Source organism: Pristis pectinata, chromosome 8 (assembly GCF_009764475.1).
Source record: "Pristis pectinata isolate sPriPec2 chromosome 8, sPriPec2.1.pri, whole genome shotgun sequence".
Classification (NCBI taxonomy): Eukaryota; Metazoa; Chordata; class Chondrichthyes; order Rhinopristiformes; family Pristidae; genus Pristis; species Pristis pectinata.
Genome location: NC_067412.1, coordinates 44,429,221 through 44,446,243, shown reverse-complemented (window position 1 = coordinate 44,446,243; position 17,023 = coordinate 44,429,221). Strand labels below are relative to the sequence as shown.

Genomic DNA, 17,023 nt, shown 5'->3' with positions numbered 1-17,023 from the left:
GTGGATCTTGCACCTTCACCCTGTGACTGTGTGGGTTTCCCCCCGGGTTCTCTGGGTACCTTCCACATACCAAAAATATGGGGTTGGTTGGTTAATTGGCCACTATAAATGGTCTCTAATGTGTGGATGAGTGGTAGAATCTGGAGGATTGATGGGAATGTGGGGAGAATAAAATGGGTTAGTGTAGGATTGGTGTAAACAAACAGTTGATGGTCTGCCTGGTCTTGTTGGGCCAAAGGGCCTATTTCTATGCTGCATCACTATATGACTTTAGAGTAACCCAATCAGGTTGTATGTATAAGCCACCCTTATAGTTTCTAGCTCTGCATGGGCAGATGATGTATGACTTTTACAGAATAATGTGGAGATCTTACAGTAGCTGCCCTCAAAACATACTGAATTAGTGAGATCATTCACAGAATCAGCAATAGTGATTATACAGGCCATTCCCTACATACGATCGAGCTCCCATAATATTATTAAACTCACATGTCCAACATATGTTCATTCCTATGAGTGGCAGAACTAATTTCCTCCCTCTCTCCACTTTTAGTAATTGTTCATTCTTATCAGTCTTACATGCTTTTGAGGCCATGCATTACAATACTGTGGAGGTATGATTACCAAATCGAGGGAATTTTGTGTATTTTCCGACTTATGGACAAAATCAACTTATGGACGTTTGTAAAAACAGTACCTGTTCATTACCCAGATACGGCCTGTAAGGAAATTGGCTTTAGATTAAAGCTCCCAGGTTAGGGCCAATGTTTCCTTCACAGAGATACCAGTTATCAAAAGTAGATGGCAAATACCTTGATAAAATGGCAAGGAAAATTCAAAAATGTTTGATAAATGGTTAAAGGCAGAGAAATCCCAAAGGTTGGGACCTATTCAACAGTAAACAGCAGGGAGAGAAGGTTCACAGAAGTGAAGAACAATACAGACGATCCAGTTATAAAGGCAGAATGCAAAATATTAGCTGTGTTTAAAAGAACTGGAGAGAAGGAACACCAAGATTGTTTAGTATCTTAAAAAGTTTATACAACACCAAGAAAGGATAAATTGTATCCAGGCTGTTGAGAAAGAGAGGAGGAAATGGCAGTGATTCTAACCATCATTTTCCAACCCCTTCCAGCGGCAGGAATGATACTGGAAGAGTGATGACTAGAAGATGGCTGACATTGCTCCGTTGTTTACCCAGTCAACTTGACAGCAAGTGAGGGAAAATTACTGGCCTAGGTCTTGAGGGACAGAATAAATGCACACTTAGAAAGGCACAGATTAATCAAGGACCATAAGTGTAGATTTGTTAAGAGGCTGCATCTGCCAAAGATATCTGCGGAGAATTGATGCGGGTAGCTCCTTCAATATAGTCTGCATGGATTTATCAGGACCTTATGTGGATTTTTAACAGGGTTCCATGGGGAAGATTGTTTTTGGGAAAGCCCATAGCATCTCAGGGAAAGAGGTAAGAAAGATCCAAATCTGGCTCGGTGGCGAGAAGCAAAGGCGTGAAAGGTGTTTGCAATGGGTTCCTTAGGGATCTTGATTCATGTGGTTTATATCAATAACCTAGACTCAAATGCTGGTGAGATAACCACGGAATTTCCAAAGGAGATGATAAAAATGACCATCTGGTAGATTGTGAGAAAGGAAACTGTAGATTTCTGAACAACAATGGACAAATTAGCCAGGGAAAAATTATTACATTGCACTTAGTGTGGCGAAGTTAAAAGATTTGGAGAGGCAGACAAGACATATAAATAGCAGGACACAGAAGGGCTCGACAAGATGTGCAAAGAGCAGGGCAGATGGGGAAGCTGTTTTAGGGATATTTGCTTTTTTTTTGCTCAAGGCAGAATTCAAGGACAGGGAGGTGATACTAGCACGTTCTAAGTCACTGCTGGAATACCATGTCCTGCTTGGTTATTATATACAGGATAGAGGGGGGACTTACAAGGATGTTAGCAGGGCCAGAGATACTTAATTACAAGGGAAGACTGACCTGGCTGCTGTTTTCTTTGGAACATAGGCAGCTGTGGGCAGAGTTAGTCGAGGGGTTTCCAATAGCAAAAACGGCCGGACAGGGTGGACAGGAAGGATTTATTTCCCTTTGGACAGAGGATGGTAACCAAGGGGCATTGATGTCAAATTATTCTACTCCTGGCTAGCACGGAGAAAATGGGCAGAAGGGCCTCTTCACGTGCTGCAGATTTCTAAGAGAAGGGAAGCAGCGAATCACACCTCTGCCTCGAACATGCTGTGACATGGTGAAGATGGCCTTGATGATAAGAGCTTGTGTTGCCTCAGTTTATGCAGGCCCTGGTGTATTAAATCATTCCCACTGTGACCACATGGCTCAGAACAACATGGTTAGTGACTGCATTGAAATGTACTTTCTATACATCTGCAGGCTTTATTCAAAACATTGCTTCTGCCAGTGAGACACACGCCCTGAGACACTGCAACAGGTCAAGAACTGGGCCCACAAGACAGATGAGATACAGGAAGAATGTTCCTAATGGCAGAGAATCCAGGAACAGCGGTCACAGTCTAAGGATATGGGGTTGGCCATTTGGGACTGAAATGAGGAGAAATTTCTTCTCCCAGAGAATGTGAACCTGTGGAATTCTCTGCCACAGAAAGAAGCTGAAGCAAAATCATTACATGTATTCAAGAGGTGGATATTATTCTTCAGGATAAAGGAATCGAGGGATATGGTGGACTGTGGAGGGCCATGGCTGTCATGTGACAGCACTGCCCATTACCTGGTCGAAAGACACACCACTGTCAATCAAGGTTTGTCTCCACCCCACCCATCAGTGCACCCCTGACCATTGGCCCCTTAGAGCACCTTTGTTCTTGGCCTTTTGTGATCGATTAGCCCCTGCTGACACTGGGCCACTGGCCTTTTTGAACTACCTGGGCCGGACCCCCCAGCCCTCCAGCACTATAAGGAGTGCCACATATGCCCGGTTCGCTCTTTTTGATTGCTCCGAGGGATTCATCCTGCTTCGTCCCAAGCCGAGGAACCGTGGCACGGTGGTGAAGAGACCGTTGGTAAGGTGTGCACTTCAACAGGGTTAGGAGTGTTTTAAATTAGTATCCCTGCTAGTGTAGAGCCATGCCTGCACTGAGTCAAGAGGTGGCGGGTATCGTATTGCTTTTCCTTGATTGTCTGTACCCAGTCTGTTGTGTGTGCGTATTTTACCCTTGTTGTGATTTTCCCACGCTTGCTATCACCGGTGTGTTACCTTTTCCCTGCGTTTGTCTTTGTAAATAAATCATTTCTCTCCAACACTGTGTTCAGAGTCCTTGTCCTTCAAGACCTCTAAATCTGTTTCACAACATATGGGGAGAAAGCTGGAACAGCGTAATGAACCTGCATTATCACATTCAAAGGTACAGCAGGTTCAAAGGGCTGAGTGGCCTGTGCCTGTTCTGTCTCCTATGTTCCCACGATATGGATTGGTTAATTACAGAGGCTAAAGTCAGTGGGGATTGTTCAAGGTCATTTCACAGCTGATTTAAGCAGGTTGATTTGGAGCTGTTTAGCAGCACCTCTGATGCAATGAGATGTTAAAACGTTATTTATACAGCATGCTAACAGGCCCTTCTGGCCCAACGAGCCCATGCCACCCAATTACCCCCTACTAACCTGCATGTCTTTGGAATGTGGGAGGAAACTGGAGCACCCAGAGGAAACCCATGCAGTCACGGGGAGAACATACAAACTTATTACAGACAGCGGTGGGAATTGAACCCTGATCGCTGACGCTATAATAGCGTTACACCAACACACTATGCTACCGTACCGCCCGCGTGACATGTTGTGTATCCATTTAATGAACTGCTCTTGTATATGTCAGCAATAACTAATGACAACAAACAAGTGACTCACATATCCACTGATGCAATCTCATTGGGTCTCTGAGATCAACTACACATTCACATTTTACCAGCTTCTCTTCTGTATCTGTATTGGGTTCTTGGTGATTGTCCTTCACAGAGCATGACACAAGGCCAGTCCTGTCCTGCTGAACTGTAAAGAGCAGTGTGTTGTTCACTGTCTGCTACATGCACCGCTCGTACACTGAACACATGTGCACGACCTTCCCCTGTTGGCTTCTATGCTGTAGCACTGCTGCTGATGACGAAGGGGTTCTTGCCCTCAAGTTCCTCTCTGTTAATTTTGATGGTTTTGCGTCTCTAATTGGGGAGGCGATGTGTGATGGTTCTGTTTCTCTAACTTGCCCCAAATATCAGAGATTAAAATTTCAAAGATTTGAGGATTGTGATCAACCAGAGTCCTGATCACAAGGGTCAGAATGAGAATCAGTTTTATTATCAATGATATATGTCATGAAATTTGTCATTCTATGGCAGTAGTACAGTGCAAGAAATAAAGACATATAAAATTACTATAAGTTACAAAAAAAAATTAGTGCAAAAGAGCCATTCCCTGCATGAGAGTAACATCAGCAGCCAATAGTCCATCATCACCCATCTCAAACCCTGATATCCGTGCACGGAATGGGGCACCATGCACAATCTCCGAAGGTTTTTAACTACCCCATGCCCGATTCTGAGGCTCCTGTGAGTGGCGTGTCTGGGGACAGTTGGCCAGAAAAAATTAAAATCTGCAAAACAGCGAACTGGAATGAGGCAAGCACAGTGCCAGCACACAAACCAAATGTCTTTGTTCTTGCCATGTGGTTGAAAGAATGGAGGCTGCCATTTTGTGAGACCGTTCTTGTGGCCACCATTTTGTGAACTGTTTTGTGAATAGAAATGGCAGGCTTGTGGAAAGAACAGTCTGTGACCTAAAGTAACCTGAGCCCAGTGTTTGGCTGACCTAACTAAACTGGTTTGAAATGGTCTGATTCAGGGAGAACAAAAAGTGACATGAGGCACAGGTCTGGTGAAAGAGCAATAAAGTAATATTGCTTGTAGTCTTGGGCCAGATCCAATGAAAGTGGATACAGGCCAGCCAGATAAGCCTGATCCAATGAAATTGGAGCACAAAAGCTTGATCTGATAAGAAAGGGGATAAGCATGGAGGATTTCGGGAGTAGAAGCAGTGAAAACTCTGGAGATCAACCCCTGTGGATGAGAATACCTCATCGCCAGATCTGACCAACAGGCACCAAGACCTCACTTGGCTGGCAGTGAGAGGTGCTCTCCCAGTCAGAGCTTTTTCCTACAGACGACAATATCACCCCCAATGTACGCTGCCCTCAGGACAGCTACAGTGGGGAAGAAATGGTCACCCACCTCTTGGCACACTGTGGATTTGCTAAGAGGCTGTGGAGGAGGATGCAAGGGTCTGTGTCCCGGTTCATCCTCAGCAGCTGTATAACAGAGGACTTTCTGATCTACAGGCTATTCCCAGGGACACACACCGAGACAGACAGCAAGTGCTGCTGGAAGGTCGTCAACTCGGTGAAGGACGTCCTTTGGTCTGCTCAAAACTTGTTGGTCTTCCAGCACAGTGAGACGCCCATAAGGGAATGCTACTGACTGGCACATTCCAAGCTGCAAGAGTACATACTGAGGGATGCACTGAAGCTCGATGCAGCCAATGCTAAGGCTCTGTGGGGAAGGACCACAGTCTAGGCTCTTTCCTCTACCGCACATGGAGGGGTAGAGTTGGGTGGGGTAACCCCTTGAACAATGAAAGGGGTATCATCTCAGGGAGCCACATTAGTGGCAAAGGTGCTATTTTTATAAAAGTTTACACTACTGAACGTAACAACCATGAATGTAAACTATTTTTGTAGTGTTTATTCCTTTGTATTTTTTTTATTATTATGAATAAAGTCTATTTTTGAAATTAAAAAAATGATCCCACGTCAGAAACATGGAAATTATGTCAAGATCAAGAGGATCACCTGACCAGCATAAACTCCTATTGCCGGGTATTACCTTTTCTATTCTTTGACTTTTCAGGGACGGTCAGAGAAACCTAGTGGGTGTGCACACAGATATTTAGTTTTGTCTGACTTGCATGCTTGTTGTTAACTGAACTGTATTTGTCAGTTAATACAGATTCTCTCTGTGCCTAACCAATCATTATTGTTGAGGGTAGTTACAAGCAACAGGACAATGAATCCCATCACCCTGAGGACTTGTAACTGATGCAAGTCTGCTCTCCAATCTCTCTTCGGGAGGTACAGTGTTTATGGCCAGCACTTGGGGAATGCAGTGATGACAAGGCTGCTTTCTGGACTCTTCCCAACTTACCATGGTCTGGAAGCAGGAGTGCAGTTGGGTTAGGAACTGGGGCTTCCCAGGAGCAGCCAGAACTCTTTTCTCCACCATGGTACACTCCACGTCATCATCCTGGATCACCACATCCTTCTTCAGGATCTTAATGGCATACAGCTCATCGGTGCCCTTTCTTTCAGCCAACATCACCTGCAGAGTACAGACAGGACACACACGCAGACACGACACATGCATAGACAGACACGTCACACACACACACACACACACACAGGTTAGCCTGGATGAATACTGCAAGCTTGCATGACCGAGGAGTGATTGAAATAGCGATTGTTCTCCTGCCTTGCAGCCACAGGTTCTGGCTCACAGCCCAGTAAGCACACCCAGGTCATGCTTCAATGTGATCAAAGCACTGACTGCCAGCATGATATGGAGCAGTGAAAAGTACCACAGCTGACAACCACATTATTTTTGCTTAACAACCATCCAAGTCTTCCAGCACAATGCTAAATAGGAACAGAAATCCTGATTGATTTTTTTTAGTATCAAGAAAAATTATCTGCAGTGATTCTCCTAGGGCTGGCACAGGAGGACCAAAAGCTGGATCAGAACCACTGGGTCCACACAGCATTTGGCAGCGTCTCTACCCACCATGGGGATCTCCTGACCTGAGTAACAAGAATACTATGTGAGTGTCTTAGATGACAGGATGGTGGGAATAAAGGACTTGCATTTATACGGTACCTTTCATGGACTTTAAGGCCCTTGACAGCCAACAAAATGCTGTAGAGGTGTAGCCTCCATTATATTGGAGGTACCGGAGCAGCCAACGCGAGTTCAGCAGGCATTGAGGCGAATTATCAGGCCATCTGTCTATGTAGTGATGTGACTGAGATAACTCCATCTCCATTTTTTTTCAAAATAATGCCTTGGGATATTTCACACCCACTGACAGAGCCAGCATTAGTGTGTGTATTCAGCATATCCACCATGGGATTCCGGGATAGGCCGATTCAAGTACTCACGCTGGCTCTGACAAAACACATCTCTAACCCCTTCACCTTGACTGCGCTCATCTGCACCACTCCCCCAACATCTGTGCATGTCCCTCTCCCTGAAGTTACAGGGTGCGAAATTCTCCCCTAAATTGCTTAGCCCCGAATAAACATTCCTCTTCAGCCTTTGTACGCTTCCCATCAGTACTGCATCTCTGAATGGGTCTCCTGATTAAATCTGTGCCACTGGGAGCATACCAGAGAGGCTGCCTGGCCAGCTGAGTATTTCTGCTCCCTTCCTCCTTCTCTGCATCACAACACTCTTCTCACTTTTCACTTTACTTAGTTCTGATGGAAGGTCATCAAACTGAAACATTGACCACTTTATACTATATATTGATTTAGATAAGGGAATTAAACACATCTCCAAGTCTGCAGGTGACACAATGTTGGGTGAGAGGGTGAGTGTTGAAAAGAATTCAGAGTATCCCCAGTGTGACTTGGAGATGAGGGAGTGGAAGGCACTTGGCTATACAATATAATGTGGGTCAGCATGGTGGTAGACTGAGAAGGGCGAAGGTGCGACAAGTCCTGGATACCCTGGTGCATCAGTTAATGAAGGTAAGCATGCAGGTGCAGCAGGTGATTGGAAAAGTAAATGGTATGTTGGCCTTTATATTGAGAGGATTTGAGTACAGGAGCAGGAATATCTTACTGCAACTGTACATGGCCTTAGTGAGACCACATTTTACAATGTGTGCAGTTTTGCCTCCTTTTCCAAGGAAGGATATTCTTGTAATGGAGAGAGTTCAGTGAAGATTCACAAGACTGTACTCTGGGGTGCAGGGCTGACACATGAAGGAAGATTGGGTCAATTAGGCCTGCATTCACTAGAATTTAGAAGAATGAGAGGGGACCTTAATGAAATCTGCAAAATTCTAACAGGACTGGATGGATTAGATGCAGGAAGGATGTTCTCAATGGCAGGGAGTCCAGGAACAGGGGTCACAAGTCTCAGGATACAGGGCTGACCATTTGGGACTGAGATGAGGAGAAACTTCTTCTCCCAGAGAGTGTGAACCTGTAGAATTCTCTGCCACAGAAAGAAGTTGAAGCCAAATCATTAAATATATTCAAGGAGGAGTTGGATTGTTCTTGGTGGCAGGAAAGATCAGGGGAAATGGGGAATAAGCTGGAGAAGGGAACTGAATCTGGATGATCAGCCTTGGTCACATTGAGTGGTGGAACAGGCTGGAGGCTGAATGGCCTATTGCTGCTCCTGTCTTCCATGTTTCCATATTTCTGTGTTTAACTCGGTTTCTCCTTCCACTGATGTTACCTGACCTGCATTTTCTGTTTTTATTTTAGCCATTTACTTTGTGGTCAAAGCATACAGCACGGGGACAGGAGACTGCACACCCCACACCACCACTCTGTCCTCTATTTCACACCACATTAACATTTCTCCACAGCTATAACACAGCTCAGGACAGCAGTTTAACACAGGATTTCTGTAGGTCCATTGAATTTTCCTTCACATTCCCAGTGAGAGGACAGCCCACCAATGGGACAGATCCTACCAACTAATTCACAATATATCCTCACTTCTGACAAGGCAGTGATGTAAAAGAGGCAGTGTTCCGTTGAATAACAAAGCTATTGGATACTTTGGATGTGATGTCAATCTGCGGCTGTGATCCTGGGGAGACCCCATGGCGCTTGCTGAAGTAGAGCAGGTGATTCCCTCAGTTCTTGATCAAGGTTTCTCCGCCAACCAACAATGCTTTATCTGGCCATTCTCTCATTGCTGCTGTTTTCTGAAGTGCAGTGTTGCGGAGGGAGACCTCCCCCCTTCCAACACCATTAGCAGGGATTGTGCATGTGTCAGACAGATGGCCTGAACAAACACCAACACAGGAAGCCACACGGTGTTACCAGTCCTACCTTCCCAAAACTGCCCTTCCCAAGCACCATCAAGAAGTTGAAGTCAGTCAGTTTCACCCTGTCTCGATTGCCGTTGTTGTCGATTTTGGACCAAGAGTTGGATCTCTTCTCCTCGGCCACCTTAGACCCCGGCCCAATTCTGGCTCTCTGGAAAAAGGCAGAACAACACCGGGAATAACACTTGAGCTGCAGCTTACGGCCAAGAGCTGTGAGCGGCTACAAGGCCAAAGGGATGGGGCTGTAAGGGAAGCAAAGTGACACAGCAGGTAGTGCCAGAGACCCCGGTATGTCTGTGTGGAGTTTGTACGTTCTCCCTGTGACCGCATGGGTTTCCTCCCACATCCAAACAATGTGCAGGTTCATAGGTCAATTGGCTGCATAAATTGCCCCTAGTATGTAGGTGAAGGGTAAAACCTGGGGGGAGTTGATGGGAATGTAGGAAGAATAGGTTACAGGAAAATTAATGGGGAATGGGATTGTTCAAACTAGTATCAACTTAATGGGCAGAATGGCCTCCTCCTATGACACAAGGAAAATGGTGTGGGGGCAGAGTGGGCCAAGAAGAGGGACTGGCTGTTACAGTCCGGGTGGGAGGTGTATTGAGCTAAGAACGGGAGGGGCTGTTATCACTGGGGAAGTTCTCTTAATTCAGGATTGGAATATCGCTAGCAAGGGCAGCATTTATTGTCCATCCCTAACTGCCTTTGAGAAGGTGGAGGTGAGCCGTCTTCTTCAACAGCTGCAGACCTTGTGGTGAAGGTACTGTCACAGTGCTGCTGGGGAGGGAGTTCCAGCATTTAGAAAGAGTAGTGGTATATCTCCAAATGATTAACATGGGTGACTCAGAGGGGAACCTGCAGGCAGTGGCGTTCCCATACACCTGCTGCCCTGATCTTGGTGGGAGAGGTGGCAGGTTTGGGAGGTGTTGTCGGAGTGTGGGGGAGGGACAATTCCAGTCTGTTGTAGCAGGGACTATTACAGTGCAAGGGCTGGGAGGAATAATACATTCTCAGAGGTAGAAGGCCTTTTTAATGTCTAGAGGGGCCTTTACGTTCCCAGGAGTGCCAGAGGCAATGAAGTCCCCAGAGAGTGCATTACAGTCTGAGGTGTGACTATAGCCTGAGAAGCAGGGAAAACTCTCAAGTGGGGCATTAGTGTTTCAAGGATTAAAGTTCGATAAGTGGAAGGAATACTACATCCTAAGTAGTGGGCTATTAGTCTGGGGAAGGGCTAAAACAGTCCGGGTTGGAGAGGCTATTACAATCTGAGCTTGGGAGGATGCATTGTGGTGTGTTAGATGGGAAGAATGAGAGAGATGGTGGGGGACGTTGGCCGTGTGAGGTTGACCCTGGGTTTAATTGAACGTTGGAAGGGTGGAGGGGTCTGGAAGGGTGGGGCACAAACAGCATCTTCGGATGAGCACTTAAGTGTCCGTGACAGGAGAGTGAGGTGATTAGCTGCAAAGCTTCACTTCTGGCCACTGATGGGTGACTGGACGCTTCCTGTGCCTCTGATTTCAATGATTGTATGATGTTAAAACTGCCTACAGAACGAGGCCTTTTCACTTTCCCACGACAACACACTACCGCCTGCACATCACTTGCCACTGTGACCCAGTAACTGATCCAGGATTCACTCTGTTCCAACCCTGTCCTACAATCCGGATCCAGCCCAGTGTCCGGAACACCCATTGTTTGCAGGATAAGGGTAGGGGTGGGGATGGGGGCTGGGGCTGAACATTGAGGATTTGTGATAGTTGTCAGGCTCCTACCCCCTTACGTAGACCATACACCACCCCACACCGTTACATGGGCCCCACCCGACTCATTACCCAGACCCTACCCCAGCTCCAGCCGACTCCAGTTCACTCACCTCAAATTTCTGCCTCAGCTCCTCATTTCCTTCAATGTCCTCATCAGGAGGCACAGGAACATTGTAGTACTCCCCTTCCTCCTGGCTCAGCAGCTTGTACCTGTACAAGGAATGTCACACTCAGCTTCCACCTGACCCAGGATGCGTTCATTACAGACACAGCCCAGTAAACAGTGTTGTGTTTAAACCACTCACAGAGGGACCAGAGGGTACTTCACATCTGTGTTAACGCTATGTTTCCAGTGAATAAAACAGTGATGAAAGAGGAAGCGTCATCCACCTTCTCCGCTCAGCCTCCAGCCGAGATGGATTCAGGCAACGGGTAGCTGGACTCCCAAATGTCCATTCACAGGAAGGACTGACAGCGTGGTGTGCCCACTGGGGTTGTTTCGGGGACTCACCCCACCCACAAGGGAATGCCACCAAGGAAAGCAACAGAACAGACACAACAAAGCAGGGCATTCATCTTTCCAAAACACGCTCATCTTTACAAATCTGTTCTCTTTGCAGGCTGGTACACAGCACTGTAGCACATCAACATTAAATCTATATTGTCATCATGGAGATGGAAGAATGGCAGGCAAATGGAGCTGAGGCCACAATCCTGGCAGAACGCTCCAGAGGGGCTGAATAGCTCCTGTCCCTCTGAGGCAAGTTTGAATGGGTAGATCATGAAGAGAGGCCTATGAGGCCTGCCGCAATGCAATAGACACACTAGATGTTTGGAGACCTGACTTGTTTGTAATCAGGATCATCCCACATTACAGCACTGTACCACAAGAACAGACGTGGCTGCCACCTCCTTCAGTTCGAATGAAACAGAAGCATCCTCCACTTACCAGCCATTGACCCCTGCTTTCTGCAGCTCCGAGATGCCAAAAGACAGCGATCCCATGAAATCATTCCTGCTGGTTAGATCCCAGTCCCATATTCCAATAGAAAGCCTCCGATCCTTGTCAGAGTCCTTTAGGTTGCTGTAGGGGGAAAATGACATGAAGACCAAGAATTAGGAGGCAAGGACGGCTCATTGCAGTAACCAGGGCAAGTGTGTGGGAGAGAGTCTGCCTCCCAGAACACGGTGGATGTGTGTCTCTCAGCAACATGCATGAACAGACTCTGGTGAGGCCCAGGTTAATTCTGGGGCTGGGATCAGCCCATCCCTCTGCGTCCCTGGGGCAGGCACTACAACTACTTCCACAGTCTTGCTCAGGGTTTTGACAGGCAATGAAGGAATGTTACACTTGTAGGGCCAGAGCACAGAGGGGAAGTAGAAGGAAGCAGTGTTCCCACGTGCATGGTAGAAGAAGCCTGGCCAAGGTGCTGCCTGTGGAAGGTACGTGCGCGAGCCAGCATGTGTCAGTGAGGAGAGAGCGAGTATTCAAACTGGGCTGATTTGTCTCGAATGATTAATTTTATGGAACAAGGAGTCAGGTAAATATTGATCTGGAGACACAAGAAACTGCAGATACTGGAATCCAGAGCAATACACAATCTGCTGGTGGAACTCAGCGGGTCTCTGTGAGGGGAAAGGAATTGTTGACATTTTAGGTCAAAACCCTGAATCAGGGCCTGGATTTCCCCCCCCCCCCCCAGATGCTGTTCGACCCACTTAGTTCCTCCAGCAGTTTCTTTGTTGCTCCACATATTGATCTGGGATTGGGATACACACAGACAGACATAGTCAGCCCCTACCAACCTACAGCCTAGCCAGTTATTCCAATACTGACATCACTTTTGTTCACACAGTCAACTCTCTGTTGTCTAGCAGTTTGTATATGGTTTGCCCTTACAATGTGAAGCTCTCGTTCCAGGTTGGGTTGAGGGAACATTTAATGGTCTTGGTTTTCTGCTTGCTCTCACTCTTTGGGTCAGGAATCAGCTTCAACTTCACGTAGGGGTCTGAGAGGCCATTGGGGTCCATGGGCACCAGGTTCCGGGCTTCTTTCACTGCACAAAGACAGACAGGAAGCAGAGGGTGGACATGTTATAATATCACACACAAGGTACACCATCCAATAACCCAGCTGACATTGGTTGGGAATTTGTGACTTTGGAGACAATTCCTTCAGCAAACTTCAACTTAGAAACACCCACATTCAGTCCATCCCACAGGCTAAAACCATTAAGTTTCGGTCTGTGTTCCTGGCTTTAACATTTAATTTAAAACATCAGTGGGAGCACATCAAAGGAGCTCTGCTCCAATCCAAGAGGGTGGATTTATTTTGGAGGCATTCAGTTATAATGTTCCGTTCTGCATTTTCCATTATAAAACTCAACTGCTGGTCTTTAACCCCTCCCCATTCCCTCTCCAAAGCCCAATCCAATCGCACAAACACCCCCCCCCCCCCCACTCCAACGCCACTGCTGATCTCCACCCACCCCACCACAGCCCCTGATCCCTTTCCACCCCACAGCCTCCATCCCCACCTCTGGGGCCAGCCTGGGATCAGGCAGTGTGTGTGTGGGACTTTGCTGCCCGCCTGCAGTCACCACCCCTCTGCTGGTTTGGGAGTGGGGTAGCATACAGCACTAACAGTCACTCCCACACCCTGCTGTCCTGAGACCCTGGAGCACAGCAGGCTATCCTCCTGTCCGACAGGAGCTGGTTGACAACACACAGCCAATCTGGGATGGAGTGTGAGAGACGTGTGAGGAAGGGGCGGGTGGTGGTGGTGTGTGAGGAATAGGGGGGGGGGGGTGGTGGTGTGTGAGGAAGGTTGAGGAGGCCCTGACACTCCCAGCACCACACTGCTGCCCCACAGTACACCCTTACTCCTCCAGTCTCAGTAACACATACCCAGCCCCTGCACCTTACATATTCACTGCTCAAGCTGTGAGCTACTGTGGTCACAGTACTTTGTGTGAACCCCTGCCCCTGGTGGGGACTGATGTTGGGTGGACTGGGGTGAGCTGAAGTGTGGCCCTCACAGTGAGTGTGGCTGTCGCTGGGACCGGCAGATCCTGTTCTGTGTTGACAGGCACCCTCATGTCCACCTGTTGGGTGAGATGGAAGCCCATCTCCTCGTCTTTGTCTGTCTCCCTGCAGCCCCGAGACTTCTCCATGGTAACAAACTCCATTACCATGGAGACATCTCTGACTGTCAACACAGAAGCTTCCATCAGTCGAATGGACCACCCCTGGATCCCTGGCCTGCTCCACACTGGCCCCCATTGGCAGCCTCTCCTCAACCAATTGCAGGCTAATTCACTGCTGGGAGCAGCAGTGGGTGGGGGGTTCACATCAGTTCCCAGCGGCACCATCACAGACACAGCTCTATGCTCATGATGCTACAATGCCCGTTCCCTTCGGCACCCCCCCAGGATTCATGGTGACTGCCTCCACTCCAGTTCTGTGGCTGATGGGGTCAAAGTGGGAATGGCAGACTCTCTCACACACAGGGGCGGAGGACCCTGACTCAGGACCTTTGTTCTCACAAGGTCCCTCTGACAAGCAGGCTTTTGGTTACAAGGGACACCTGGATCATCCACCTATGGGTGTTGGCCTTCCCTGCTTATTGACCAGGCCTGGCCAGAGGTGGTGAAGTTACCCAGAAGGAGCAGTAGGTCTCCCTATGGTTGGTCCCATACCTGCTCTCCTGGGAATACATCCAGAGTGCTGTGAGGTAGCAGTGGAGCAGAGCTGTGGTGTGGTGGGGAGGCGATGGAACTCCCAGACATGATCTCTACCCATTCATCGGTGATTCCACAGGCAATAGCTGAGCTCCTCTCCCCTCTGACAGTACCACACAGCAGTCCAAAAGTGTTCATCCAAAATCCATACCTACGCTCTGCAGCTTATCACAGCTCAGCAAAATTTAACTTCACACATCCCACATATGTGGCAGTCATAGTCATAGACAGATACAACACAGAAACAGGCCCTTCAGTCCACTGAGTCCATGCTGACCATCAACTACCCATTTACACCAATCCCACTTTTATTCTCCCCACATTCCCATCAACTCCCCCCAGATTCTACCACTCACCTACACACTAGGGGCAATTTATTGAAGGCAATTAACCTACTGACCCGCACATCTTTTGGATGTGGGAGGAAACCAGAGCACCCGGGGGAAACCCACACAGTCACAGGAAGAATGTGTAAACTCTGCACAGACAACACCAGAGGTCTCTGGCGCTGTGAGGTAGTGGCTCTGACAGCTGTGCCACCCTGAGCTTTACTACCCTGCAGTAAACAGGAACCAGAACAGGATGAATGACAGTAAATGGGAGGGGTGAGGCTCTTGGACAACTCGCTGCCACGCAGTGGAATCTTCACCTGAACTACCTCTCCAGAACTAATGGCTGAATCTTCGGGACACTGAGAGGTCCAGCTGGCTGATCATCGACACTGGTCACCATGCTCCTGGTCATCGTTCATCCCAGCAGATTGGCAATGCACAGAGGCTTATGACCATGGGCGTCTGCTCCTGGTAAGGCCCCTTCGCATCCTTGCACCTCCTCCCCTCCAAGCCCACTTGCCTCCCCTGCAGCTGTCCAGTGGTCAGTAGCACGACACAACCCTCTAAAGTTACCTCAATCACCTCATCACAGAGCTCTAGAGTCATACAGCACACAAACAGGCCCTTCGGCCCGTCATGTCCATGCCAACCATCGTGCTGATCTATACGAATCCCACTTGCCTGCACTAATTCCATATCCATGTCCCCCTCAGTCAAGTATGTGTCCGAATGCCTCCTAAATGTTGTTACCGTTCCCGAATCCACCACCTCCCCTGGCAGCTCACTCCAGACAGCAACTACCCCGTGAAATATTTACCTCTGAGATCCCCTTTAAACCTTCTCCCTCTCACCTTAAACCTATGCCGTCTAGTGTTAGACACCCAACCATGGGAAACAGACACTGGCTATCTACCCTATCTATGCCTCTCATAATTTTATATGTTTCTATCACATCACCTCTCTGCTTCCTTTGCTCCATTGTACTACCCCGTGTCAGATTAAAGGTACAACCTTGCAGCAGTCTATAAGCTCCTGAGGGCGGAGATCCAGCAGAAAACAGAGCAGGCGGTGGGTGGAGAGAGCTCAGTAACTCACTGCAGGCCATGATATATGAGGTTTCTCCACCTGTCCCAGCCCACAGCCTGTGGCTGGCACATTCCTCTTCATGTTTGGAAATTTAAATGGTAGATCCATCATAATCATTTCTCTTTTTTTTAAAAACAGATACCAAGTTCCAATGACCATTTATTTGACCCTCGCCTTGCTTGTTCCCTAAGCCTGCTCCACCTCATAACACCCGAGGAGCATGGGTAGATCTCAGTGAAGCAGGTGCCAGGGACGATCTCAGAACCTCTCAACCTGGGAGCTGTTGGGACTGTGGTGTAAGCTTGGGAGCTCAGTGTGAGGTAGGAGCTCAGTGAGAGCCTGGGTCCCTGCACCAGCCGTAAGCCAGTGTCTGACGCACAGCGCGGCGAGAGCTCCTGCCTGTGACGCAGACTCGGCAACCATAGAACAATACAGCACAACACAGGCCCTTCAGCCCACGATGTTGTGCCGACCTTTAAACCACACCTAAATCTATCTAACCCCTTCCTCCTACATATCCTCCTATTTTAAATTCCTCCATATGCTTATCTAACAATCTCTTGAACTTGACCAACATATCTGCCTCCACCACTACCCCAGGCAGCGCATTCCATGCACCAACCACTCTCTGCGTGAAAAACCTCCCTCTGATATCTCCCTTGAACTTCCCACCCATTACTTCAAAGCCATGCCCTCTTGTATTGAGCATTGGTGCCCTGGGAAAGAGGCACTGGCTGTCTACTCTATCTATTCCTCTTTAATATTTTGTACGGGAAGTCCCCGGGTTACAAACGAGTTCCGATTTTGAGACTGTTCGTAACCCGATTTTGTCTGCAACTCTGAACAGTGTCCACACATGCACACTTGGCCCAGGGATCGCGGCTGCGCATGTGCACTTGGCCTGGGGATCGCAGCCGTGCATGCGCACTTGCCCAGGAT

At 48.1% G+C, this 17,023-nt stretch overlaps 1 protein-coding gene across 2 annotated transcripts in view; it reads right to left on the bottom strand.

Annotated features, from left to right (window-relative positions):
* Positions 1–17,023, bottom strand: part of LOC127573033 (protein kinase C beta type) — a 263,973-nt gene that overhangs the window by 58,884 nt on the left and 188,066 nt on the right. For both annotated transcript variants that reach the window (XM_052020799.1, XM_052020801.1), the window contains exons 6-10: positions 12,827–12,983; positions 11,876–12,010; positions 11,037–11,136; positions 9,165–9,311; positions 6,244–6,417 (exon numbers count right to left, since the gene is read on the bottom strand). In XM_052020799.1, coding sequence (XP_051876759.1) covers positions 6,244–6,417; positions 9,165–9,311; positions 11,037–11,136; positions 11,876–12,010; positions 12,827–12,983 — 713 coding nt within the window. The remainder of the gene's footprint in view (positions 1–6,243; positions 6,418–9,164; positions 9,312–11,036; positions 11,137–11,875; positions 12,011–12,826; positions 12,984–17,023) is intronic.